The sequence below is a fragment of the Peromyscus leucopus genome, chromosome 8b (assembly GCF_004664715.2).
Source record: "Peromyscus leucopus breed LL Stock chromosome 8b, UCI_PerLeu_2.1, whole genome shotgun sequence".
Classification (NCBI taxonomy): domain Eukaryota; kingdom Metazoa; phylum Chordata; class Mammalia; order Rodentia; family Cricetidae; genus Peromyscus; species Peromyscus leucopus.
The window spans coordinates 67,531,376-67,558,034 of NC_051086.1; the positions used below are offsets into that span (position 1 = coordinate 67,531,376).

At 40.0% G+C, this 26,659-nt stretch overlaps 1 protein-coding gene across 4 annotated transcripts in view; it reads left to right on the top strand.

Moving 5' to 3' along the window:
* Positions 1-26,659, top strand: part of Acaca (acetyl-CoA carboxylase alpha) — a 266,901-nt gene that overhangs the window by 64,516 nt on the left and 175,726 nt on the right. For all 4 annotated transcript variants that reach the window (XM_028890514.2, XM_028890515.2, XM_037201549.1 and 1 more), the window contains exons 3-8: positions 875-1,127; positions 16,331-16,463; positions 17,677-17,815; positions 22,560-22,669; positions 24,410-24,491; positions 25,504-25,602. In XM_028890514.2, coding sequence (XP_028746347.1) covers positions 875-1,127; positions 16,331-16,463; positions 17,677-17,815; positions 22,560-22,669; positions 24,410-24,491; positions 25,504-25,602 — 816 coding nt within the window. The remainder of the gene's footprint in view (positions 1-874; positions 1,128-16,330; positions 16,464-17,676; positions 17,816-22,559; positions 22,670-24,409; positions 24,492-25,503; positions 25,603-26,659) is intronic.

Consider the following 26,659-nt stretch of genomic DNA (forward strand, 5'->3'; position numbering starts at 1 on the left):
AATTTGTTATTGTTGTCTTTCTCTTGCAGCACAATGATTCCTCAGCTTTAGGTTTTGTTAAAACACTATTATACCTCAGCCTAGAGCTTCTGAAACAGTTGGTCTAAGATAGGTCCAAGAACTGATAACTATTTTGGTTAAGTTTGTTAGCTATTGACAATAGCTAATCTTGACTAGTAAAGTCCTATATCTAGAAAAATAGTGTTTGAGATGATACAAACTACTTTGAATACAGATTTAAAATTTGGTGGTAGATTCACTTCCTCTACCAATTCTGTGTACATAATTGAACAACAAAAATAATATTTGGGGTAGATTTTTACAATATTCAGTTTGAGAAAAATAAACTCATGAAACACAAGGTTTTTTTTGTTTATTGTTTTACTTTAAATGTGTGTGCTTAATAAAATTCATAACTTTTCATTACATGGTGTTTGGAACCAGGAGATCATTATGTAGTGTAAACACCGAGTTTCAAGCAATAGCCAGTCTCCCTAAACTCTTAGCACTCACTACCCGCAATGCTACAGAGGAGATACAGTCTCATAACAGTTTTTGCTTACAATGAAAGGTTTCCATCGATCATAATTATCCATTCAGTATCACTGAGTAAGAGATGGAGAATGGCTTATAGATTGTGAGAAATATTTTCTGAGGAAAATAAAACTTTTATTTTATAAGCATAGTTACCATGATCTTTCTTTTCCTCCCTTGGAGGAAACAAAAGTGCTGGAATAGAGTAGCCAAGGAAACCAGTTCTCAGACTCAGTCTTATTTCCGAGGGCCGCTTATGGTTTATGACTTACTCTTTTTGAGTGTCCTCACCTGTACGTTATTGCCTATAACCTACTTTTCTCTTCATTTTTTCCCATAGCACTGAGAGCTTATTTTGAAAGAATAATGGATGAACCAGCTCCATTGGCCAAAACTCTGGAGCTGAACCAGCACTCCCGATTCATAATTGGGTCTGTGTCCGAAGACAACTCGGAAGATGAGATCAGTAACCTGGTCAAGCTGGATCTACTAGAGGAGAAGGAGGGCTCCCTGTCACCAGCTTCTGTCAGCTCAGATACACTCTCTGATTTGGGGATCTCTGCTTTACAGGATGGTTTGGCCTTTCACATGAGGTGAGAAGAGTTGCTTCATGGGTAATGTCTTTACTCTCTTGTTATTTTCACTCTCATGTTCTGAAAGGAAGAAGAATATATTAACGTCACCTCTATTCACTGGGCCCATCTTCTGACTAGGAAATTATGCACTTTTCAGGTTTGGGGACTATCTTTTCCTATATATTCCTCCTAGCTTTTTACCATTCTTTATACATACTAGGTCCTTCAATACGACCCAGTGAATGAAAGTTAGGTTGAGCAATTTCAGCTTCTGTAGTACTTTGATTAACAATGTTGTAACTTTCATTGATTGATAGGAATTTTGCAGATTTGGCTAAATTTGTAGTCTCCCCCAACTCCATCAGTGCTAGAGATTAAACCCAGGACCTTACACATGGTAGGCAAACACTCAACCACTGATCTACATCCTTAGCCCTTGTGGATTTTGTTGATTGTGTTTTGAGATAGGGTTCCATTACCCTTGGTTGGACTGGAACTTCTTATACAGAGCGTGCTGGCCTGGAGCTCGTTGAGAGCTTCCTGCTTTTGCTTCCTGTGTGCTGGGACCATACACAGTGCCTAGGGACATTTTGCCTTTTTTGTTTGTGTTTTTGAAACAAGGTCTAATGTAGCTCCAAATTGCCCTGAATTCTTGATCTTCGTCACTCCAGCTTCTAAGTGTAGGTATTACAGGTGTGTGCCAGGTCATTCATGTTAAAGTAACCATTTTTTGTTTTGTTTTGTTTTGTTCTGGGACAGGGTCTTTATGTAACTCAGGCTGGCCTCAAACTCACTATGTAGCCCAGGCAGACATTAACCTCCTAATTTTCCTGCCCTGGCCTTTAGAGTGCTAGAGTTACTGGAGTACTGGGATACTGGGATGAGTGACCATACCCTTTGACGGATGGTTGATTAGATAACTAGTTTAGTCATTTGCTTTTCAGTTCTTAGGTTTAAAGAGTTTGGGTCACATGTGTTTATCATTTATTTGTGAGTAAACCTTAGGAAATAAACCTCATCCCTAGAAATTTCTCTTCTCTCTCTCTCTCTCTCACACACACACACACAGAGACACACACACACACACACACACACACACACACAGAGACACACACACAGAGTAGAACAAACAAACAAACAAAATGCTATCCAGGTGATTCTAATGTACACTGAGAATAAATATTATAGTTCTAACCTAGATAAACATAGTTAGGGTAGGTGCTGCTACTGTTATTATCTTGATAGTCTGTTATTAATGGGTCATAAAGTAATTAGGCTCCTTTTTGTATATCAAGATATTGATTCTAGGCCGGGCAGTAGTGGCGCATGCCTTTAATCTCATCATTCAGGAGGCAGAGCCAGGCAGATCTCAGTTCGAGGTCAGCCTGGTCTACAGAGTGAGATCCAGGACATCCACCAAAACTACACAGAGAAACCCTGTTTTGAAAAATAAAACAATGTGGAGTGAGTAGAAAATTTCTTTTTTTTTTTTTGGTTTTTCGAGACAGGGTTTCTCTGTGTATGTAGCTTTGCGCCTTTCCTGGATCTCGCTCTGTAGACCAGGCTGGCCTCGAACTCACAGAGATCCGCCTGCCTCTGCCTCCCGAGTGCTGGAATTAAAGGCATGTGCCACCACCGCCCGGCGAAAATTTCTTAATAAAGAAAAATGAAAGAAGAAAAAAAGAAAAATGAAACAAGACAAAAAAAGATATTGATTCTATAGTAAAATTCTATACTGGTTCTGGTAATTCTTTGTTGTTGTCCATGGGGCTTGGAATCCTAGCTTCTCTAAGATGAAGCAGTTAGTGTATATTAATAATCACTCCCATTTAAGCAATATGGAGGTCAGAAGGATAAAGCAAATTAGATATGGTTTACTTCATGATTCCTGGGACTTGTAATGCAACAGATAACTTACATAAGTTTTAGTGCTTTTTTAAAAAATGTATTTGTCAAGACAGGATCTCTTTTTGTTGTTTTTTGTTTTGTTTTGTTTTTCCCCAAGACAGGGTTTCCCTGTGTAACAGTCCTAGCTGTCCTGGATCTCACTTTGTAGACCAGGCTGGCCTTGAACTCACTGAGATCTGCCTGCCTCTGCTTCCCAAGTATTGGGATTAAAGGCATGGGCCACCACTGCCCGGCTAGGACAGGATCTCTTACTTCTTAGGCCAACCTTAAACTTGGGCTTGTCCTGGCTTAGCCTCCTGATTGCTCTGATTACAGGCACACACTACCTTGCCTGACTAGCCGAATGCTTTTATTTTACTAGATGAGAAAACTAAGGTCTGATGAGGGAAAATAACTTGATTGAGGTTGAGAGTTCAAACTCAAATGTCCTGGGTGCATTTTGGTAACTGTTTTACTGGTTACTGACCTTACAACTTTTTTTTTTTTTTTTTTACAATTTTTGTAAGTATTTCTGATAAAGTTGATTTTCTGGCATTAGTAACAAAGTATTCACCTAACTTCAGGTCAGAAAGAAGAATTAGCATCAGGGACTAGAAAAGAGGACTTTATACAAACATGTTTACTTTATGGTTCACTTAGGTTGACCCTTAGGTTAGTACTGGTGGTATTGTCCCCTCAAAGTCATTTGGAAGTGTGTGGGGTTGAGAAGTGCTGAGGACAGAGGACTGGCGGTACTAAAACTTTTGCAATAGGACTGGAGGAGGTGGCGCATGCCTTTAATCCCAGTGTTCAGGAGGCGGAGACAGACAGATCTCTGACTTTGAGGCTAGCCTGGTCTATAGAATGAGTTCCAGGACATCCAACGCTATATAAAGAGACCCTCTCTCAACATTGCCATCACTGCTTTTATAATGCAGTATATCATCCCACACAACAAGAATTTGTCTCAAAATGTCATATTCCTCCCCTATTGAGAAAGACTTGATTAGTGCTAAGTCTTTGAAGTTGCACTGCTTTGAGAAATCTAACTTAATTTTATGTGAAATATAATATTTAGTTGTTGGACTAGGACATTGAGTTTGGCAATGGTGCAATAAGTGCTATTACAGGAAACTCAGCTGATGATATTCTGAGGCAGTACGTAGGTGCCAAGCATTTCCAAGGTCTGTGGCTGTCAGGCAGAGGCTGTGTGGTCAGTGGCGTGGCTGCAATGTCTTGGATGCCTCATTGTTGCCAGAACTCTCATGGTTGTTGCTCATGGGTAGGAGTGTGATCAGCAGCCTGGGAAGAGGACAGTTGCCAGTTTCCACTGATTTCTCAGCTAATGTTCCAAATAGAACAAGACTTCTTTATCTAATTCATCTGTGGACATAACAATGTCTTTGGGAGTAACTTAAATTCTTTCTTTTGACAGGAATACTTCTAATGACATCTGTAGCTAATTAAATTGTATGTGACCACTGGCAATCCATAATTTTTCCTTGAATTTATTTCCTCTCTGAAAAATGAAGATAATGATGATTCATGCACTGCTTTCACTCTTTGAATACTGAGTCTAAACTGGTTGAGTTTACTAGCAGCTCCTAGAATGAATAGTCTGACCTTCACTGCGTGATAGAGGTTAAGGGGACAGGCCTGTTCCTCACAAGTGTTAACTAGGGCCATCTGAAACAAAGTGAAATAGTTGCTGTGATCTTCATGTTGGGTGCTAAGTGAACATTTTAGTGGTCTGATGTATAAGCAGGATTAGAAAATAGACTTTTCTAGGGACGGAGAAGACATGCATCATGTTTTTCCAGAGTCACTGAAAGATTGGCTAAATTACTTCCTTTATCACCCAAGTATTTGAAAATAAGGACTTAGGAAATAGTCACAACTTGGTGGGGTTAGGTAAGTCTCATTGAAAAACTGCTAAGGCTTTTTAATTGTTAGATAAGATCAACCTGGGCTTATCAGCTATAGTTAGGATGATATATCTCTGAAAAATCATTAATTAATTGTACATTTCAGAAGAAAGACTGTTAAAAGACTAAATGTATACATCTTAATTTTGGTAACTAGTATGTGATTTGGTGGCATCTAATAGAATTGTCGTATTTGTTTTAGTTTTGGTAGTTTCTTTGATGCTACTTAAGGTCAGATGGTCCTGCATACTTAAAATGCACCGCATGATTTCAACCCATGCTGTCAGTCAAACAAGAATGTAAACAAGAATGTAAACAGTTTTGCCGACTGGTATACCGAATTCCTGGTTAAAATCCAGGTAGAAGCAAAATTATTCCCCAAATTTTGGTCTTTAACCTCTTCGGGTACTACACACACACACACACACACACACACACACACGCACACGCACACGCACACGCACACGCGCGTACTATATGTACTATATATATTATATACATATATATAGTACTATATTATATATATTACTTTATGTATATGATCATTTTGCCTGCATGTGTATCTGTACACCACTTGTGTGCTCCTGAAACTGGAGTTACAGAGAGTTGTAAGCTGCTATGTGGGTGCTGGGAATTGAAATCAGGTCCTCTGGAAGAGCAGTCAGTGCTCTCAACCTGTAAGCCATCTCTCTCCAGCCCCGGCACTGTGATTCTTAAACCTACGTCATGTTTATATTTGAAACTCCATCTCAGTTTTCTCGTAAACACCATGAAATAATATGGTCAAAATACTGACTGGTCAGGTTCAGGACTTTATGTGGAAGTATCTCTAATTGTTATCATCTGAGTGCACATGAATTGGGTGGAAGATGTACCATAGCCTGGGTTCAAGGTCAAAGTGAGCTCTGTGAAAGTGAATTATGTTCTTGCCATTCATCTTTTGAAAATTGAGAATTTAGATATGATTGCCTGTAAGATGTTGGACTCTTCAGAAAAACCTAGGGAATTTTGAAGCTCTCTCTCTCTCTTATTTGTTTGTTTGCTTGTTTTTTCTTTTTTCTTTTTTTTTCCGAGACAGGGTTTCCTCTATATAACAGCCCTAGCTTTCCTGGAACTTGCTCTGTAGACTAGATTGGCCTGGAACTCACAGAGATCTGCCTACTTCTGCCTCCAGTGCTAGGAATTAAGATGTGCCCCACCACTGCCCGGCAAAGCTCTTTTTTTTTTTTTTTCTTAAAAGATGTATTTATTTATTATGTATATAGTGTTCTGCCTGCATATGTCCTTGCAGGCCAGAAGAGGGCACCAGATCTCATTATAGATGGTTGTGAGCCACCATGTGGTTGCTGGAAATTGAACAGAGGACCTCTGGAAGAGCAGTCAGTGTTCTTAACCTCTGAGCCATCCCTCCAGACCCAAGCAAAGCTCTTTTGTAATTAGAAATTACTTGTAGTTTCTCCTGTGACACCAAATAGACTATTTATGAATAAGTTTGGAATTGGATCCCAGATAACTTTTTTCATTGTTGTAGACTTTAAAAAACCACACGGAGTTCTGTCCATATATTTCTCTCTAGGATATAATAATGTTAAGGTAAGGTTTGTAGAGAATCTGGTATTGGCTTTGAGTAATGGGGCCTATTTTTTGCTGATACAGCCTATTCGGTTTTTCACTTTTTTATGTATTAGTGCTTGGGATTGAACCCAGGGCTTCATGTTTATTTAGTTCTGTTATTGAGCTGTACTGCCCGTCCCTTATAACACTCAGTCATGTTTTCTCAGTGACTGATTAGAAAATAATACTAATAATAGATAGTATTCATCAATGCTTTAGCCAGACACTGCTGTTTTGTGTGTAGTGTCACACTTTAGCACAGCCAGTGAGGCAGGTGTGGTGTTGTCATTCCCAGAGTATATAAGTGGGGAACTAAGACATAACATGCGTAAGGTCACATGACTGAATGTGGAAACCAGTCAGAGTCCCAACTGTCAGCTCTTCTATCAGACTTAACGGTTTCTTTGAGCAGGTCTTTAATTCAGTCAGCCTTACTTCAAAGGGATGGAAAGTATATTTGAAAAGTAATGAAACAGTATAGAAAATTAATAAAGGCTTATATATCCACCAACCAGGGATTACTGTTAATACTCTCCTTAGTCGTTGTTGTCGTCTTCTTTTTTCTTTTCTTTTTTTTTTTTTTTGGGATACAGTGTTCTGCCTACAGGCCAGAAGAGGGCACCAGATCTCATTACAGATGGTTGTGAGCCACCATGTGGTTGCTGGGGATTGAACTCAGGACCTCTGGAAGAGCAGTCAGTGCTCTTAACCTCTGAGCCATCTCTCCAGTTCCAGTCTCCTGAATTCTTTTCTTTTCTTAAATTTTTATTTATTACTATGTGTGTCTGTCTGGGTATATGTATGCTACGTAAGGGCAGTACTCTCAGAGATCCAAAAAGGGCATTAGATCCCATGGAACTGTAGTGATAGGTGGTTATGAATTTCCTGACTACTGTAGGTGCTGGGAACCAAACTCAAGTCCTCTTGAAAGAGCAGCAAGTGCTTTTAACCACTGAGCCATTTCTTCAGCTCCTCTGAACCTTCTTCTATGCATATACCCATATTACACATGTGTGTTTCTTTTCCTTCTCTTCATCTTTCTTTTCTTCTTTCTTTTTGAGACAGGGTCTTCTTATGTATCCCTCTCTGTCCTGGAGCTCTCTGCTGTCCTCCTGCTTCTGCCTGCCAAGTGTTTGACCATCTTGCCATACTACACACACACTTCTTGTTTTAATTTTTTAACAATTTCTATTTTATGTGTCTGGGTGTTTTGCTAAGTACCACTTGCATAGTGCCTGCAGAGGCAGAACAGGGTGTCAGATGTCTTGGAACTGGAGTTATACTAGACTGTTGGCAGTTGTGTGGGAATGGAGTCTGGGTCCTCTGGAAGAGCAGCCAGTGCTCTTAACCACTGAGCCACCTCTCTAACCCCATATACGTTTCGTTTTACTGAAATGAGGTTATACTGTGCACACTTTTATAAACTGCCTTTTTTGGTGGTGTGGTTATTGTAGATTGAAATCTCGGGCCTGACATGTTACAGACCTAAGCTGCCACAACTCTCCATCTTTCTATTTCAAAATTTCAGGCTTGAAAGATAGCTCAGTGGTTAAGGGTGCATATACACCTCCCTGCCCCTAATAATTAAAAGTGTTAAAGATAAGCCAGGCGTTGGTAGCACATGCTTTATTCCCAGCTCTCAGGAGGCAGAGGCAGGAGGATCTCTGTGAGTTTTAGGCCAGCCTGGTCTACAGAGTGAGTTCTAGGACAGCCAAGGCTACACAGAGAAACCCTGCCTCAAAAAAACAACAAAAAATAATAATAAAGATAAATCTTAAATTTTTCATCTCATTTAATATACATCCAAATTCTAATACATTCAATCAAACAAATATGCAACACCACACATTATATTTTACATCTCTTGAATTTCTTTTGAAGAAATTTTTTTTAGATTTATTATGTGGGAGTAGGCAAAGGTGTCCTGCTACATATACAGAGGTCAGAGGGACAACTCTCCTTTCACAGTGTGGGCTCTGGGGTCAAACTCGATTCATCTGGCTTGGCAGTAAGTGGTTTTACCTGCTGAGCCATCTCCCTGCCCTTCTTCACTTAAGATTCTTTTTCTTTTTGGCTTTGGATGGCCTGGAAATCACTGTTTAGACCCAGCTGGCCTCAAACTCACAGAGATCCTCCTGCCTCTCCCTCCTGAGTGCTGGGATTTAAGGCATGCACCACCACATCTGGTCCTCTTAAATTTCTTAATTATATTACCATCCCACTCCTGCACCCCTGCCTTTTGTGATAGGGACCAGAGACTTGTTTGAGAGGAAGTTAATAATTCATGGAAACGCGTGTATGATTGCTAGTGATTATTTGGTGCAAGGAAAAAGAAAGGCAGACTTACTATCTGCACTCTGTGGTTGAGCAGTGGCGGCACTAACTTACCACTAGTAATGTAGTCAGTTTCATAGTCATGATGAAGATGGCCATTTTTGTTAAAATCTATGAAGAATAGAGCTTTTACTTATAGCTAAACTCTTTTTGTTTGGCATATAAATGGGAATATTTTTATTTAGTTTCACTTAAACTTCTTGAGTTTTATGGCTTTAATCAATTTAGTGACTTCATTAAAGTCTGGTGATAGAGATAAAATTAAATAATGGCTGCTAAAGCTTTAAGGAATATAAAATGTGCCACACCCAATATAATGTGGTTTAAATGTTTGCTTAAAAATTTGAGACATGGCCTTGTTTTGTAGCCCAAGCTGGCCTTGAGCTCAAAAGTCTCCTGCCTTAGCCTCCAACTATCATGTAACCCTTAATCGAGGTAATTTTCTTGTTTTGGTTTTGAAACAGGGTCTTAAACCATGAAGCTCAGGCTAACCTTGAAGTTGCTTTGTAGCCCAGGCTGTCATTGAACACCAGATCATACTGACTTTCTCTCCTGAATGCTAGATTTACAGGTTTGTGCCACTGTGCCTGGCTTGATAAAATGGTTTGCCTGGGAAACTTCAGTCTTTTGCATAAAATTTAGATATTTAGTGTTGAAAGGCTTGGTTACAGAAAACATGTACCATGATTGTTACAGTTCTTACATTGAGAATAACCATTATTAAAGTCACATGCCCTTTCCCTCTCTTGGCTCGTTTGTGTCAAGCTTTAATGTGGTAAGTATGGAACTGGCTCTTGTTGCAGTTCCTATCATGGCTTTACTTATAGACAGCCTGTGAGGGTGCTTTATGTTTCTTTTAGCATTTCTCATTTGGTTTGCCTAAGTTTTCCTCCTTCCCCCAGTAGCTTTCCAAATTTTCTTTCAGTGCTCTTTCCTTAGTAGTCTGTGGTTCCCAGTTGCCATGGTACCATAGTAGTGAGTAGACAGAGAAGGTCATTATGAGATCTGTAACTTGGTGCCCTTGCTGGGGGCAGTAGTCTCTTTCTCTGTCGCTTACACCCTTTCCTCCTTTCCTTTCTGAAAACAGGAGCTGTCTGTGACCATGTATGTATTTCAGACTCAGGAGTCTATTCTATACAGTTGTAAAGCTCTGTTCCACGATGTTATACTTCTCCTATATTTCACGAGTTTCTCCCCTGCCTTCTTTCTATTAGCATAAATTCTCAAGTGAAGTTTGAATTTGTTTTATTAATAATTGATTTTTATTTTCTATTCATTGGTGTTTTGCCTGCATATATGTCTGTGTGAGGTTGTCAGATCCCCTGGAACTGGAGTTTCAGACAGTTGTGAGCTGCCATGTGGGTGCTGGGAATTGAACCCAGATTCTCTGGAAGAGTAGCCAGTGCTCTTAACTTCTGAGCCATCTCTCCAGCCCTTGTTTTCTATTTTTCAATTATTAAAAAATATGTTCATGGTAGGAAAGTTAGAATTCTGACAAATATCAAAAGGAACTAAAAATCTAAAATAATTTCATCCAGTGATAATCACTATTTAATGTTTTCTTTCAGTTTTTTACTGCTTAACAATACATTTCATTAAAAATAATGTCCTGGTAATTACACAGTTCAGTTTTTATAATGTAACACTTTCTTGTGTTATTAAAATATTTTTGAAACTTAATTTTACGAGGCCAGCCTGGCCTACAGAGTGAGTTCCAGAACAGTCAGGGCTACACAGAGAAACCCTGTCTCAAAAAAACAAAACAAAACAAAACAAAACAAAAAACCTTACTTTAAGTGTCCTTTCATTTAAAAATTTTGTATTTACAGAAAAGTTACAAAGATAGCATTCCTAGGTATCTTTCACTTATTTTCTTTCCCCTAATGCTAATTTTCCATAGCTTTGTTAGGAATTTCTAGAATTGCCATATTTAGCAAATTTAATTAGATTAAGCCACTCAGCAAAGTGAGAGGATTCTTCAGAGAGTACTTACATACTCAGTTCCTAGGTTCTACCACTAATTTTTTTTCTATATTTGTTTTATCATATATCTGTTTCTCTATCCAGCCATTAGATCCTCTTAAATCCCTCGTTTTGATATATACATACCAATGTATATATATTGTTTGTTTGTTTGTTTTTTGAGACAGGGTTTCTCTGTGTAACTTTGCACCTTTCCTAGAACTTGGTTTGTAGACCAGGCTGGCCTCAAACTTACAGAGATCCACCTGCCTCGTCACCGCCCGGCTAAAATATATTTTTTATTATTATTCAGTTTTTTCATTGTGATTTGTGTGTGTGTATGAGTACAAGGTTGTGGTATATGTACATGGTTGTGTAATAATGTATTTTTCTGTGCATGTGTAGAAGCCAGAGGAAGATGTGAAGTAACCCGTTCTGTTACCCTGCCTTATTATTTTGAGACAAGTCTCTTGAACCTGACAAACAGCAAGACCCAATGTGTCCTCCCCCACCCCACCAGCACTGGGGTTACAGGCATGTGACGGGTACACCTGCCTTTTAATTAATTAATTATTTTTTTAGGTTTTTGGTTTCTGAGGTAGGGTCTCTGTGTAGCCCTGGCTGTCCTGGAGCTCCTTCTGTAGATCAGGCTAGCTTCAAACTCAGAATTACCTGCCTTGCTGGGTAAAAGGTCTGTACCACCACACCCTACTGAGTTAAACTCTTGTTTGTTTTTTGTTTCCCTGTGTAGCCTTGGCTGGTCACTCTGTAGACCAGGCTGACCTTGAACTCATAGAGATCCACCTGCCTCTGCCTACTAAGTGCTGGGATTAAAGGTGTGCACCACCACCACTGCCCAGCTGAGTTAAACTCATACTACCACAAAGGCTAAAATTAAAACACCAGTATTAAGTGTCAGTAAAAATGTAGAGCACAGGAAATTGTCATACCACTGGTGGGAATATTAATTGATAAAACTACTTTATAGTGAATTATTTGGCAGTGTCATTCACACACACACACACACACACACACACACACACACACACACACACACACGTTGGCCTTTTATTGCTGTGACAAGCTACTTGAGAAGAGCAGCTTAAGAGAAGAAAGATTGCTAGGTATTGGTGGCCCATACCTTTAATCCCATCACTCAGGAGGCAGAGGCAGTCACTCTGTGATTTCAGGCCAGCCTGCTCTACATAGTGAATTCCTGGACAGCCAGGGCTACATGGAGAACCCCCCCTCTTTTTTTTTTTTTTAAATTTTTATTTTATTGGTGTTCTGCCTATATGTTTGTCTGTGTGAAGATGTTGGATCCTGGAATTAGATAGTTAAGCGCTTTGTGCGGGTGCTGGGAATTGAACCTGGCTCCTCTGGAAGAGCAGTTGGTGTTCTTAACTGCTGAGTTCTCTCTCCAGCCTGAAACCTTGTCTTGAAAAAGCAAAAAGAGAGGGTGGAGGGAGGTTTGTTGTGGCTCACACTGACAGGGGTTTCAGTTTGTTGTCACTTAGGCCTGAGGCAAATGATTTCATGGCAGAGAGCTGATGGATCAGAGCTGCTCAACTCATGGCAACTGTAAAACAGAATGAGACAAAGGAAGGGTGGGGACCTTGGATAAGATCCAGCCTTCAAGAACGTGTTTCCAGTAGTTCATTTCCTCTTCACCTCCAAGTTTTTATACCTTCCAATTATGCCAGAAAACTTTGAACCTATGAGAGGATAAACTCACTGAGGCACAGTTTAATGATCCAATCACTCCTTACCTTAAATGTGGAGTCACAAGCCTTTAACACATGAGTTCTTTCATTTCACTTATTTTTTTTTTAGATAGGCTCTCACTTTGTAGCCCTGGTTGGCTTAGAACTTGTTAATAGATCAGGCTAGCCTCATACAACAATCTGCCTGTCCCTGACTCCTGATTGCTGAAGTTAAAGGGACTTGTCACCACACCCTTTCTTAGACACTTTTGGTTTTCAAGACAGGGTTTCTCTGTGTGTAGCCCTGGCTGTCCTGGAACTGGCATTGTAGACCAGGCTGGCCTTGAACTCACAAAGATCTGTCTGCCTCTGCCTTCCGAGTGCTGGGACTAAAGGCGTGCGCCACCACCACCCGGCCTCTGAGACACTTTGATCACAAAGATGCACTGTGATAGCAGGCTTCTCTGTGGCAGTTTCATTCTCTAATGGATTGGTATGCTTGACCATCTTTACTGAACATTGAAGTGGTGGAGAAGGGATGATGCAATGACATAGAGAACAACCTGGAACTTGGATTTTTTATTATGGCTGGTGGTCCTGGTAGGTAGCCCTGGAAGGCTTTTCATCCATAGTCACCTCAGGATATTAAGATTAAGAAAGCTGGGCATAGATGTGCACACTTTTAATCCCCGCACTGATGGGGCAGAGAGAGGCAGATGGATCTATGTGAGGAGCTCCTGGGCAGCTAGGACTACATAGAAAGTCCCTGTCTGAAAAAACAAAAAAGACTAAGGTATCTTTGTCTTATTTGCTTACCTTGTATCTGATCATGTGTCTTCTGTGTGTGCTCCAAGTCATTGTATATTTCTGAATGGGTCATGTGTCTTCATGTGCTCCAGGTCATTGTATACTTCTGAATTGGAGGGTTCTCTGGAAGGTTATTAGGCTGTCACTATTCAGCATTTTGGCAAGAAATTTCTTTTTCTGTGGTGCAGGATTTAAGTCAGGCTGACTTCAGTGTATTATGACTATCCCGAGGACTTGTCTCAGGAGGCTGTTGTTTCATAGATTGCCTTTTCTCTCACACAAGTGTGCAATATCATGAACATCTACTTAATCAAAGCCAAATCAGGAAATTATTACTGTGCAACATTACACTATTGCTTATTTCTTTACATTTCTATGGCAAATTTAATTTTCAAGTGTATATGCATCCCACTTGGTTTTTGGCTTGGCTTTTCTTCTCTGCTTAACAAGAGTTGGACCTCTTTGTCCAGAATATTGTCTGGGCCCTCTTTCCTTCTAAGAGTTACTCATGCCTTTTCTATGTCTCTTTTGTACCACCTCCATACTTTATGATCAGATTTTGGTGAATGGTCTTTGGGTTTTACTATTTAGGCCTGAAATTTAGAATTATGCCTTTCACTTTTTCAGAGTTCCTTAGTTAGGGCATATTTCCTTCCTGCTTGAATTTTCCCTTACCCATTGCTTGACATATCCCCTCTTGGAGAATAATAATCAGTATTAAATTTGTTTTGATTGGTTGTGCTGTCTGTCTGTGTTCTGCGGCCCCATTATTTTCTTGGCTTAGTTGTTGTGGTAAGCCTTGCTTCTTTTTACCCAGGGTCCTCCCTGTCAGGTGTTCCTGGCAGCCAGGAAGGGCCATGGAGCTTTGTAGCCAGAAGATTTCCTGTGTCACGGGCAATTGGGACAGATCTCTCCCACTTGAGTCCCCCAATTAAACACACAGAGGCTTATATTAATTATAACTATATGGCCATGGCTCAAGCCTTTTGCTAGCTAACTCTTATATCTTAAATTAGCTCATAACTATTAATCTATGTATCTCCACATGTTCCATGGCTTTACCTGTGTCCCATTACATGTTGTTCTTTGGGCAGCTCACTGGTGTCTCCACCTGCCTTCTTCCTGTCTCTCTCTTTGAATTTCCCATCTGCCTCTAAGCATAAAGGCCAAACGGCTTTATTTATCAATTAATCAGAGCAACACACATTTGCAGTGCACAGTATGATATCATCCATCATTTCCCCTTATCTGTTGCCATTTGTAGCTGAAAGTTTTTCTGTGCTCACAGGGCTCCTGCGGCCTTATGGTCCCACAGCTGCTCAGACCCAAATGAACACACAGAGGCTTATATTAATTACGAACTGAATGGCCTACTGGCTCAGGCTTCTCATTAGTTAGATCTTACATCTTAAATTAACCCATTTCTATAAATCCATACTTTGCCATGTGGTTTGTGGCTTATCGGTATCTTTACATCTTGCTTCTCATGGCAGCAGCTGGCAGTGTCTCCTCTGCTCTGTCTTTTTTTTTTTTTTTTTTTTTTTTTTCTCTCTATCTGTTTGGATTTTCCACCTGCCTCTAAGCTGCCTTGCCATAGATCAAATGGCCTTATTTGTCAACCAATCAGAGCAACATATTTTTACAGCACACAGAAAGACATTCCCCCATCAGAGCTTTTCTCTGGTGACTGTCAGAACAAAGTGGCTGTTGGTGAAACATATCTTCTGCAGCTAAAGCAGAGAGAGCTTGTTTCTAACTATATAATACTTTAGATTTCTCTCTCTCTCCTCGGAGTCTTTTTGGAAAACCAACTTATTTGTGTGTGAACCATATGTAAGGAGAAATTGCAAAAAAGAAGAGAGATGGAGTGGGGAAACAATGAAAGTAGACAAAACACCTGTAATTTGAAGCCACCAGGAATATTCTAGAAGCAGCTAAATAAGTAGACAGGGTATAATCTGTCTTGCTTTCCTGGATTTGAAGCAGCTGTAGGGAGCTTGGGCTTTGGGGACTGTGTTTTATGTTTACAAGGCCAAAATCTGAAGAAAAATCTTCCATCCTTTGCCATTTTGATATGGAAGGTTCTGCAGACAAAAAAGGAGGCATTATGTAATTAATAAGTAAGTTTTAGGTGCTGTATTTGGGCAACATATTCCACTAAAAATGGTAAATTACTGACAGCTAACCCTAGGAAATTGATTAATTTATTTTCCTTTTTTTTCTTTTCTTTTTTTCCAGAGACAGGGTTTCTCTGTGTAGTTTTGGTGTCTGTCCTGGATCTCCCTCTGTAGACCAGGCTGGCCTTGAACTCACAGAGATCCACCTGGCTCTGCCTCCTGAGTGCTGGGACCAAAGGTGTGTATTGCGCCACTGCCCCCCCCCCCCAATTTTTCCTTTTTCTTTTTTTATAGAGTATCTCCCACCCCTTTTCATGCTAGTGATTGAGCCCAGGGCCTTGTGCTTTCTAGACAAGTGTTCTGTCTACAACTGAACTAAATCTCCAGCATTTCTGCCCCCTCCTTAGGTTTATTTATTTTATGTAAATGAATGTTATGAATGCATGCATGTCTGTGCAGCACATGTGTGTCTGGTGTCTACCGAGGTCAGAGGAAGGTGTCCAATCCCCTGGAACTGCCTTAGCCACCATGCAGGTGCTGGGAACTAAATTCAGGTCCTCTGCTAGAGTAATCAGTCACCTTTCCAGCCCCTTGTTTTCATGTTCTCGAGACAAAAGTCTCACTCTTTAGCCCATATCAGCATGGAGCTCTAGGCAGTCCTGTCACAGCCTCACAATGCTGGGATGATAGGCTTGATCTATCACATCCACTGAGGACTGTTTCCTTTCCTGTGATCTACCAGCATGCAGACTCCACAAAGGTCCTGGGGGTGTACTGTTGAGGCATGGTAGTGAGAAGGAAGGTTTTCAGAAGATATGAGTATTGTGAGGAAATCGTATGTAAAGTTTCTCTTGTATTCTCTGTTTTTATAGATCCAGCATGTCTGGCTTGCACCTAGTAAAACAAGGTCGAGATAGAAAGAAAATAGACTCACAAAGAGATTTCACTGTGGCTTCTCCAGCAGAATTTGTTACTCGTTTTGGGGGAAATAAAGTGATTGAGAAGGTAAGTTGCAACTTACTAAACAATTTTGCCTAAAGTATGTGAGGTTTAATGCCTAGATTTGTTGTTTTGGTTTGTTCAGAATGGTAGTTAGGTTTTTACAGACTTTGCCTTTTTATGCAAGGTTGTCTTTTCTGTCTCCCTAGCATGCTATTAACACATAATTTCACTGTTTATATGCTGGCAATTTGGTCATAGTTGATAAGGAGTTGGAACTCTGCTTCTAATGTTCTTTTTGAAAGATCTTGTGGGTTTGTTTGTTTGTTTGTTTGTTTCAAGACACAACTCAATCCTGTGTCATTGTTACCTAAAACTTGTCAGAGCTTGGAGGATATCTTGGTTGAAATTTATAGTAATTAAAAGATCAAACAATAAGGACCAGTATTCCCTCTTGTAAAAGTATTGCTTTATCAGTGTCTTATATTTGTCTCCCAATAAAGGTAGATTATGTATCTATTTTCAGGGTTATGATTTCAAGTTATATGTAAGGAAATATAAGGCTTATATGCAGAAATTTCTCAGGATTATTTGATTCTTCTGATCTTGTGACCATGAAGCCAGTTTCTTTCAGTCTTTTTTTGTTTTTAAAGATTTGTTTATTACATATACAGTGTTCTGCCTGCATGTATCCCTGCAGGCCAGATGAGGGCACCAGATCTCATTACAGATGGTGGTGAGCCACTATGTGGTTGCTGGGAATTAAACTCAGGACCTCTGGAAGAGCAGCCAGTGCTCTTAACCCCTGAGCCATCTCTGTAGCCCCAGTTTCTTTCATTCTTAAGCACTGGGATTCAGCATATGGGAGAACAGCAATTGATACCAAGTGTCTTATTACAATAGAGAATAGTGTATAACACCAGACAGTGTAACCTTCCTTCATTCCTTATTGGATATATGTCATGTTTCTTAGTAATAGATATGATAGAATAGTTTACAAGCAATATGAGTATTTATGATTTTTAATTTTTTTTTCAAGAAATGAGGTTAGAAAAGAATTAGTTCTGGCTAGTACATGTAGAAGTATTTGCTTTGCAAACATTTAAAAATAATTGCTTGATCTTGTAAGAGTTGTTTCTTAGCAGCTTGGACTAGCAACAGTTCTTGCTTGAAATTCTTTTTCAGACAAAGGGAGATGTGTAAAAATCTTTGTTTTTCTATCACTGCCTTTTTTTGCTGCCTTTTCTTCCATTTCCCATATCATATCCCTTCCTCCCAGGTTCTTATTGCCAATAATGGTATTGCAGCAGTGAAATGCATGAGATCTATCCGTCGGTGGTCTTATGAAATGTTTCGAAATGAACGTGCAATCCGATTTGTTGTCATGGTTACACCTGAAGACCTTAAAGCCAATGCAGGTGAGTTACTAGCTTTATGTCACTTTAGGTATAAAACATTGAGTAGACCTGCCTGTAAGTAGGAGAATGTTACCTTAGGGAGATTCCCAAGCCCAAGATTGCCAGTGAAATCCTATGCAAAGATTTCTCTTTTAAAAAGGTGTCAGTAGTAAAAACAAATAATAAAATATATCAGTACTAGACACACAAAAGTGCCTGTACTGACCAGAGAGTCCCTGTGGTCTGAGGTAAGTAGCTGGAAATTTAACACAAGTTAAATTTTGGCTATGAGGTTTATGCCTTGGTAGCATCCATGAGACCTTGAATTTGAGTTTTAGTGCCATGAGAAAAAGAACTGGAAACATCAGGTGTGTCAACAGTCTAACAAATACACAAGACCAGGAAGATCCGAAGCCCATCTAACAATTAGGAAATTGTTGGGCCATTGGTAATTATGGAGAATAATTTCAGTGGGATAATATAAGAGTGTGAAAATTAATATAAGGTATTAAGGAGTGTGGGAAGTGATTTGGAGCCAGTGTAGACTAGTATTTAAGAATCTTTTATGGCAAGGGAAGAAGAAAAAGCAGTGGCTATAGAGAGTTTGAAGGAGGATTTTTAATTCTTTAACTATTTTTTTCAAACGAGACAGTCTTGTGGTTTTCTGGGTTGGTTTTGAGCTCCTGAGCTCAAGTAATTCTGTTCCCTCAGCCTCCTGTGACTACCAGGAAACACCACACTTATCACGCTGTCAGAAAGAAACAACTTTAGGAATGTGAACAGTCTGAGGGGAAGGAGTCAAAGGGTTTTAAATCTAGGGGAAACCTTAAGTGCATTAGAGAACGTGCAGAGATGGAGGAGGCAGGCATCTGGAGCATAGATGGTCAAAGTGTGCATATATCTTATGACCCCAAATTCTTAATTCTTGGTATTTGTTCTGAGGGAAAAAAATCAGTGATGTCCCAGAATAAGTACCAAAAAGGCTGGTTGTTCAACAGAGGTTACTTTTGATTCCTTGTCACATGGACACCCCCAAACAACTACCTGATTCTTGTGATGGTTTGAACATCTCATCACCTGTGCTGTATGCTGTTCTAGAAAGCAACAGGTCACAGATAGAACTAGAACAATAGGAAGGCTTACTAAACCAATGATACAAGTTAATGAATTAGTATTATGGGTGAGTTTTACTTTTGATTTATGTCTAGTAGTTTTATTCAGTATAATTTATTTAACATAAAAGTCACCTTTCTAAAGTTTACACTTATGTAACTTTAAGTGAATTTACATAGTAGTATAATTATTTCAGTTTACAATATTTTTAAAAAATTAACAATTGTGAAAAAAATTTTAGATAGGAGCATTGGTTATTAACATGAAAAGTGGGGTTTATCCTCTAAGACTGTAGGGGAGCAGACAATATTGAGAGGTCAAGAAGGATGATAATAATTAGTCCATTGCATAATGTAAAGTGTGTGTGTGTGTGTGTGTGTGTGTGTGTGTGTGTGTGTGTGTGTGTGCTGACTTCAAATTCTTAGCATTCCTCCGGCCTACCCTTCCAAATGCTGAGAGTACAGGGTGAGCCACCACATCCAAACCTCCTGTATCTTTAAATCTCTAGTACTTAATACAGGGTAAACAATCTATATGCATGCTGCTTAGGGGAGAAATAATACAGAAACAAATGTCTTGTTCCCTCCCCTCCCCAGTATTTACAATTAGTCACTGGTTTAGTCTAATATATGGGCCAACTGCTAAGAATTATTGTAGTTTGAGGAGTATTTTCTTTTTCTTCCTTTTTTCTGTTTTTTCCAGACAGGGTTCCTCTCTGTGACCCTGGCTGTCCTGGAACTCGCTCTGTAGACCAGGGTGGCCTCGAACTCAGAGATCTGCCTGCCTCTGTCTCCCAAGTGCTGGAGTTAAAGGCATGAGCCACTGTCACCCAATGAGTGTTTTCTTAATTAATAGAGAATATATTCTAGAATAGTGCTACTGGTTGTAGTAGGAATTGATGGAAAAATAAAGGTCATAAGGTTAAAATGAGTTTTGTTTTGTTTAGTTTTTTTATTTTTGTTGGTTTCTGTCACCGTGCACAAAACTTAAGTCCAAGTGGATCAAAGACCTCAACATAAATCCAGCTACTCTGAACCTGCTAGAAGAGAAAGTAGGAAGTAGTCTTGAACGCATCGGCATAGGAGATCACTTCCTAAATATAACACCAGTAGCGCAGACACTGAGACAAACAATCAATCAATGGGACCTCTTGAAACTGAGAAGCTTTTGTAGAGCAAAGGATACGGTCAACAAGGCAAAGCGACAGCCTACAGAATGGGAAAAGATCTTCACCAACCCCACATGTGACAGAGGACTGATATCCAGAATATATAAGGAACTCAAGAAATTAGACATCAAAACGACCAACAGTCCAATTGAGAAATGGGCTTTAGAACTAAACAGAGAATTCTCAACAGAGGAAACCCAAATGGCTGAAAGACATTTAAGGAATTGTTCAACATCCCTAATCATCAGGGAAATGCAAATCAAAACAACTCTGAGATACCACCTTATGCCTGTCAGAGTGACTAAGATGAAAAACACTGAAGACACTTTATGCTGGAGAGGATGTGGAACTAGGGGAATTCTCCTCCACTGCTGGTGGGAATGCAAGCTTGTACAACCACTTTGGAAATCAATATGGCGCTTTCTTAGAAAATTGGGAATCAATCTCCCCCAAGATCCAGCTATACCACTCCTGGGCATATACCCAAGAAATGCTCAATCATACCACAAGAGCACTTGCTCAGCTATGTTCAATTCATATCAGCAGTGTTTGTAATAGCCAAAACCTGGAAACAACCTAGATGCCCTTCAACTGAAGAATGGATAAATAAATTGTGGCACATATACACTACTCAGCAGAGAAAAACAATGACATCATATGGTTTGCAGGCAAATGGATGGATCTAGAAAAAATCATCCTGAGTGAGGTAACCCAGACTCAGAAAGACAAATATGGTATGTACTCACTCATAGGAAGATGCTAGATGTGGAACAAGGATTACTGGACTGCTACTCACATCACCAGTGAGGCTACCTGGAAAACGGGACCCCAAAAAAGACACGGAGAAATGGATGAGATCTACATGAACAGCCTGGTCATGAGTGGGAACAATGAAGGGCGACGGTCGAGGGAAAGAGAGTGGGAGATCCTAGCTGGATCAAGAAAAGAGAGGGAGAACAAGGAATAGGAGACCATGGTAAATGAAGACCACATGAGAAGGGGAGGAAGCAGAGAGCTAGGGAGGCCCACGGAGATCCACAAAGATACCCCCGCAAAAGACTGCTGGCAATGGTCGAGAGACGGCAGGAGCTGACCTACTCTGGTGATGGGATGGCCAGACACCCTGATAGTTGTGCCATAAACCCCATCCAAGGACTGAGGAATCTGGATGCAGACATCCACGGCTGGGCCCCTGGTGGAGCACTGGGAGTCTAATTAGTGAGAAAGAAGAGGGTTTATATGAGCGAGAATTGTTGAAACCAAGGTTGGATAAAGCACAGGGACAAATAACCAAATGAATGGAAGCACAGGATCTATGAACCAAAGGCTGAGGGGCCCCCAACTGGATCAGGCCCCTGAATGGGTGAGACAGTCATTTGGCTTGATCTGTTTGGGAGGCAGCTGTGCGTTGGTGCCGGGTCCTGGGCTCGTTGCATGAGTTGGCTGTTTGAATCCTGGGACTTATGCAGGGACGCTTGGCTCGGTCTGGGAGGGGGGGACTGGACCTGCCTGGACTGAGTCTACCAGGTCGATCCTGGTCCTCGGGGAGACCTTGATCTGGAGGAGGTGGGAATGGGGGGTGGGCTGGGGGGAGGGGGAGGGGGCGAGAGGAGGAGAACAGGGGAATCTGTGGCTATTATGTTGAACTGAATGGTGTTGTAAAATAAAAAAAATAAAAAACAAAACAAAACAAAATTACAGTTATGAAGTAGCAACGAAATAATTTTTTTTTTTTTTTTTTTTTTTTTCGAGACAGGGTTTCTCTGTGTAGCTTTGCGCCTTTCCTGGAGCTCACTTGGTAGCCCAGGCTGGCCTCGAACTCACAGAGATCCGCCTGGCTCTTCCTCCCGAGTGCTGGGATTAAAGGCGTGCGCCACCAACGCCCGGCATAACGAAATAATTTTATGGTTGGGGGTCACCACAGCATGAGGAACTATATTAGAGGGTCACAGCATTAGGAAGGTTGAGGACCACCAGGTTATTGTTATATGAGGTTACAGAGGTGCTAGAGCATGAGCTAGTTATCTCTGAGAGGGACAATGGATGATTTTGACTCGGTTTAAACATTTGAGGCAAGGTCTTACTCTGTAGCCCAGGCTGATGGTGAACTTGGCATTTCCTTTCCTCCACTTTGTGAAGGCTGGACTTGCAGCTGTGTGTCACCATATCCCCCTCACTCGACTTTGTAAAAACAGTGTTATTACTTCCTGAACGTGTTGTCTAACTCTTTGTAAGTACCATGCTTCCCTCCTTTAGAAAACAAGCAAAAACTAACTTTATAGTGAAATGGTGAAAACTACTGCTTCAGGTGATTCCTGAATATGTGGTTCAAAATCAGAACCTCCAGTGAAGTGGTGTGGAAATGATCACATTAATGCCATGTATTCTGTGGTTACTGAGGATCGTCTGTCTTTACCGTAGTTTTGTTATGTTATAAAAATTTAGAAGAAAAATTGTTTTCCTCATAAATTTGTTTGTTTTCAGAATACATTAAAATGGCAGATCACTATGTTCCAGTACCTGGAGGACCAAACAACAACAATTATGCAAATGTGGAATTAATTCTGGATATTGCTAAAAGGATCCCTGTACAAGTAAGAGTCTTTGAGGAACAAATCCACCCATTATACTTAGTCAAAAGTGTAGAACTTATACCCAGAGAACTTAAAGTCTCTTTTTGGAAAATTCTTTTTTTTTTAACCTTTTTTTTAATGATATATTTTTATTTTATTTTCACTGGTGTTTTGCTTGTCTGTGTCTCCTGGAACTGGAGTTACAGACAGTTGTGAGCTGTCATGTGGGTGCTGGGAACTGAACCCGGGTCCTCTGGAACAGCAGCCAGTGCTGTTTAACTAGGGAGCCGTCTCTCTAGCCCTTGAAAATTCTTAAATGTCTTTATATGAAATAATTAAAACAGATAAGAAAAGAAGACATGGAAAGGAAGGCATAGTTAAAAATAAACATAATAAAAATAGAATGTTTGGAAAGATCTTTCAGAGATTTTTTTTTCCTATTCTGTGCATCTCACTTCCAATCCATCCCAAGTAAGTACGAGACTATTTCCTGCAGAATATATTAACTCATATGGTGCTGTTCTAGATTATTTCTTTCTTTCATATTGTGTTGTGAAGTTTATAGTAAATTTCTTTTTCTTTCTTTCTTTCTTTCTTTCTTTCTTTCTTTCTTTCTTTCTTTCTTTCTTTCTCTCTCTCTCTCTCTCTCTCTCTCTCTCTTTCTTTCTTTCTCTCTCTCTCTCTCTCTCTTTCTTTCTTTCTCTTTCTTGTCATTTACCTCATATATAGTGTTCTGTATGCAGGAATGTCTGCATGCCAGAAGAGGGCACCAAATCTTATTATAGATGGACATGGTAGCTAGGAATTGAACTCAGGACCTCTGGAAGAGCAGGCAGCACTCTTAACCCTGAGCCATCTCTCCAACCCCTTTAGTGAATGAATATCTTAAAAACTAATGAGGAGAAAAAAAAATCCTCTAGACCGGTGGTACTCAACCTTCTTAATGCTGTGACCCTTTAATACAGTCCCTCATGTTATGGTGATCCCCAACCATAAAATTATTTTTGTTGCTACTTCATAACTCTAATTTTGCTACAGTTATGAATTGTAATGTAAATATTTTATTAGTGTTTTCCAGTGGTCTTAGGTGACCCCTGTGAAAGGGTCTTTTGATCCAAAGGGGTTATGACCCACAGGTTGAGAACCACTGATAGACTTAAGTGACCATGTCACCGCTAGATACAAAGGCTGTGTTGGGTGGCCAGAATGTGAAAGATTTCTTTTCCTTCCTTCCTTCCACCCTCCCTCCCACCTCCCTCTTTCCTTTCCATCCTTTTCTTTCTTACATTTTTTTTTTTTTTTTTTGAGACAGGGTTTCTCTGTGTAGCCCTGGCTGTCCAGAACTCACTCTGTAGACCAGGCTGTCCTTGAACTCCACCTTGAGATCACCTGCCTCTGCCTCCTGAGTGCTGGGATTAAAGGCATGCGCTGCCATGCCTCGCTTTCAGGCTTTCTTTAGAAAGCTCTAGAGAGCCTACCTGAAGTGCTGTCAGTTGCATTTCCTAAAGAGCAAGACTGAGTAAATCTTTCTGATTCCACTTGGTTTGATGCTCTTGAGGGCTTTTGCCACAATCAGCTGCTTATTGTTATTCTGTGGAAGGTTTGCCAGCAGTCAAGCATAGAAGTTAGATTAACCACTGGGCTGCTGTAGATGTTCTATCTCACCTAGAAGGGCTAGCCTGGATACTTACTGTATCCAGTAATACTGTAGTTTTCTTTGTATGACTTTTAAGAATGATTCATATCATTATTCTGTTGTAGGCAGTGTGGGCTGGCTGGGGTCATGCCTCTGAGAACCCCAAACTTCCAGAGCTACTCTTAAAAAATGGCATCGCTTTCATGGGTAAGCCTTTGTGAGGTACACTGTTCCTGTAGTTCTTATGTTTTTTTTCACTTCTTTCTTTTCTGTTTTTTTGTTTGTTTGTTTTGTTTTTTGTTTTTTTGTTTTTTTTGAGACCGGGTTTCTCTGTATTGTCCTGGATCTCGCTTTGTAGACCAGGCTGGCCTCGAACTCATAGAGATCCGCCTGCCCTTGCCTCCCGAGTGCTAGGATTAAAGGCATGCGTCACCAGTACCTGGCTTACTTCTTCATTTCTTAAGTTGTTCTTTCATTTCATCTTGAAGATGCTTTTTGCTCCTGAGTCCTTTAATCTGAGATAAAAAACAAAACAAAACAAAACAAAAAAAAACAAACTGGTTTTGAAACATGGACTGTTTAAAAAGTTTTGCCATTATCCTTAAGAAAACATGTAGAAGGAGGACATGGTTTTTGATAGTAAAAGTAACTGGCTACTTAGGATACCCTAGCAGTGTCCTTAAATATGAATTAGTACCTTTGTATTTGAGTATATAACTTATATTCTCCCCGTGAGAGAGCTATTTCTTCTTGCTTTTCTACTCTTATCATGGCAGAAGGAAAAATGGAGGCTACATGGCCCCTCTACAATTCTTATGATACTTGGTAAGCATTATTAAGGGTGGAAAAAAAAAAAATCTCTGTGTTAGGTTTCCTAAGATCAAATAGTTTATATATTTCAGATGTAAACCTTAAAATTTTTCCAGCTTTTTTTTAGGATATAGATTTAGAGAAATGACTTTGTTACTTGGTTAATGTAGATCATGATTTATAAAATTGGATTTTTTTTCAGAAATTTAATGATAAAATTTATGAATTTTGAGCTGTATGCAACAAGTTTACTACATTGGATTCTAGAAACAATGCAAAGATGATTCAAAACATATGTCATGAGTGGGACAAGACTAATACAAAAATAATTATAAGGCCAAATACATCTACCAGAAAAGAGGCAGAGGTGCTGCTGCTCAGGTTCCTTTCTTGTCTTGTTTTGTTTTAGGCCCTCCAAGCCAGGCTATGTGGGCTTTGGGGGATAAGATTGCATCTTCTATTGTGGCTCAAACTGCAGGCATCCCAACTCTTCCCTGGAGTGGCAGTGGTAAGAAACTATTTCTTGGTTTTTTGTTGCTTTGTAAATTTTTATATGTGTATGTGGTATGGGTAGATACATAAGTGTTTTCATATGTATATGAGCATATGTGTGAGTTCAGAGTGGAGGCCCAAGTGTCAAAGGCCTTCCTTCACCATTCTCTGTTTACCCTTGTCATTTTTATCATATTTTAGCAATATATATTGAGTACTAGGTACAGATACTAAACTGAGATCTGGAATGATACAGGGACTTGATTTAGAGAAACTCTGGGACACATATTTGGCAGGGGTAGGGGTAGGTTTCAGATCTCAGGGTAGGGTGGGAGCATCCTCAGAGGTAGGCTTATTAGGTGAAATTAGACATTAGCAGTGCTTAGGGAGTAACCTGGATGGCTATGAAGAACCTTGACCTCACTTCCTTAGATGTCTGCCTGCTGTTTTTTCTGTAGATGCAGAAGATGAGGTCAGTAGTCCCCTTTCTCCCAAACATGCAGAGCAATAAAAATAAAAATTGAGAATTGATTTATCCTCGCCAATTCTTGAGATTGTCATGTGAACTTTTTAAAACAAATAATAATAACTGCCCCTCCCTTTTTAATGCACTCACACACAGAGAACAAACACACTAAAACCTTGTAAAACTAGGAATGATGATTGTCCTAAGGCTGAACAGATTTGAACCCTTGTTCCTCTGGCTCTCTGGGGGATTGCCATATCCTCTCCAGACCTGCTGGGTCAAATAGTTTAAAAGGTTGAATTTGTTCCTGTCTGAATGGAGAGGCTATAGTGTTCCCCTTGGAGCTGAATACAGCGACATTAAGGGAGCATGGAATCATGACTCTGCTGAGACCAATAAAACCGCCATTTCCGTTTCCAAAGGCTCATAAAGATTGAATTATTTCTCAGACCTCTGGCCCCAGAGCAGGCCTGAAAACATTGAAGGTATTTTGCCTGTGTGTTACTGTGAGGAATCTGCCATGTTTCTCCCTTACCTTCCCTCTCTCCTTTCCACTTTTCCTCTCCTCCCACCCCACCCCCAATCCTTGTGTTTTTGTAATTAGCTC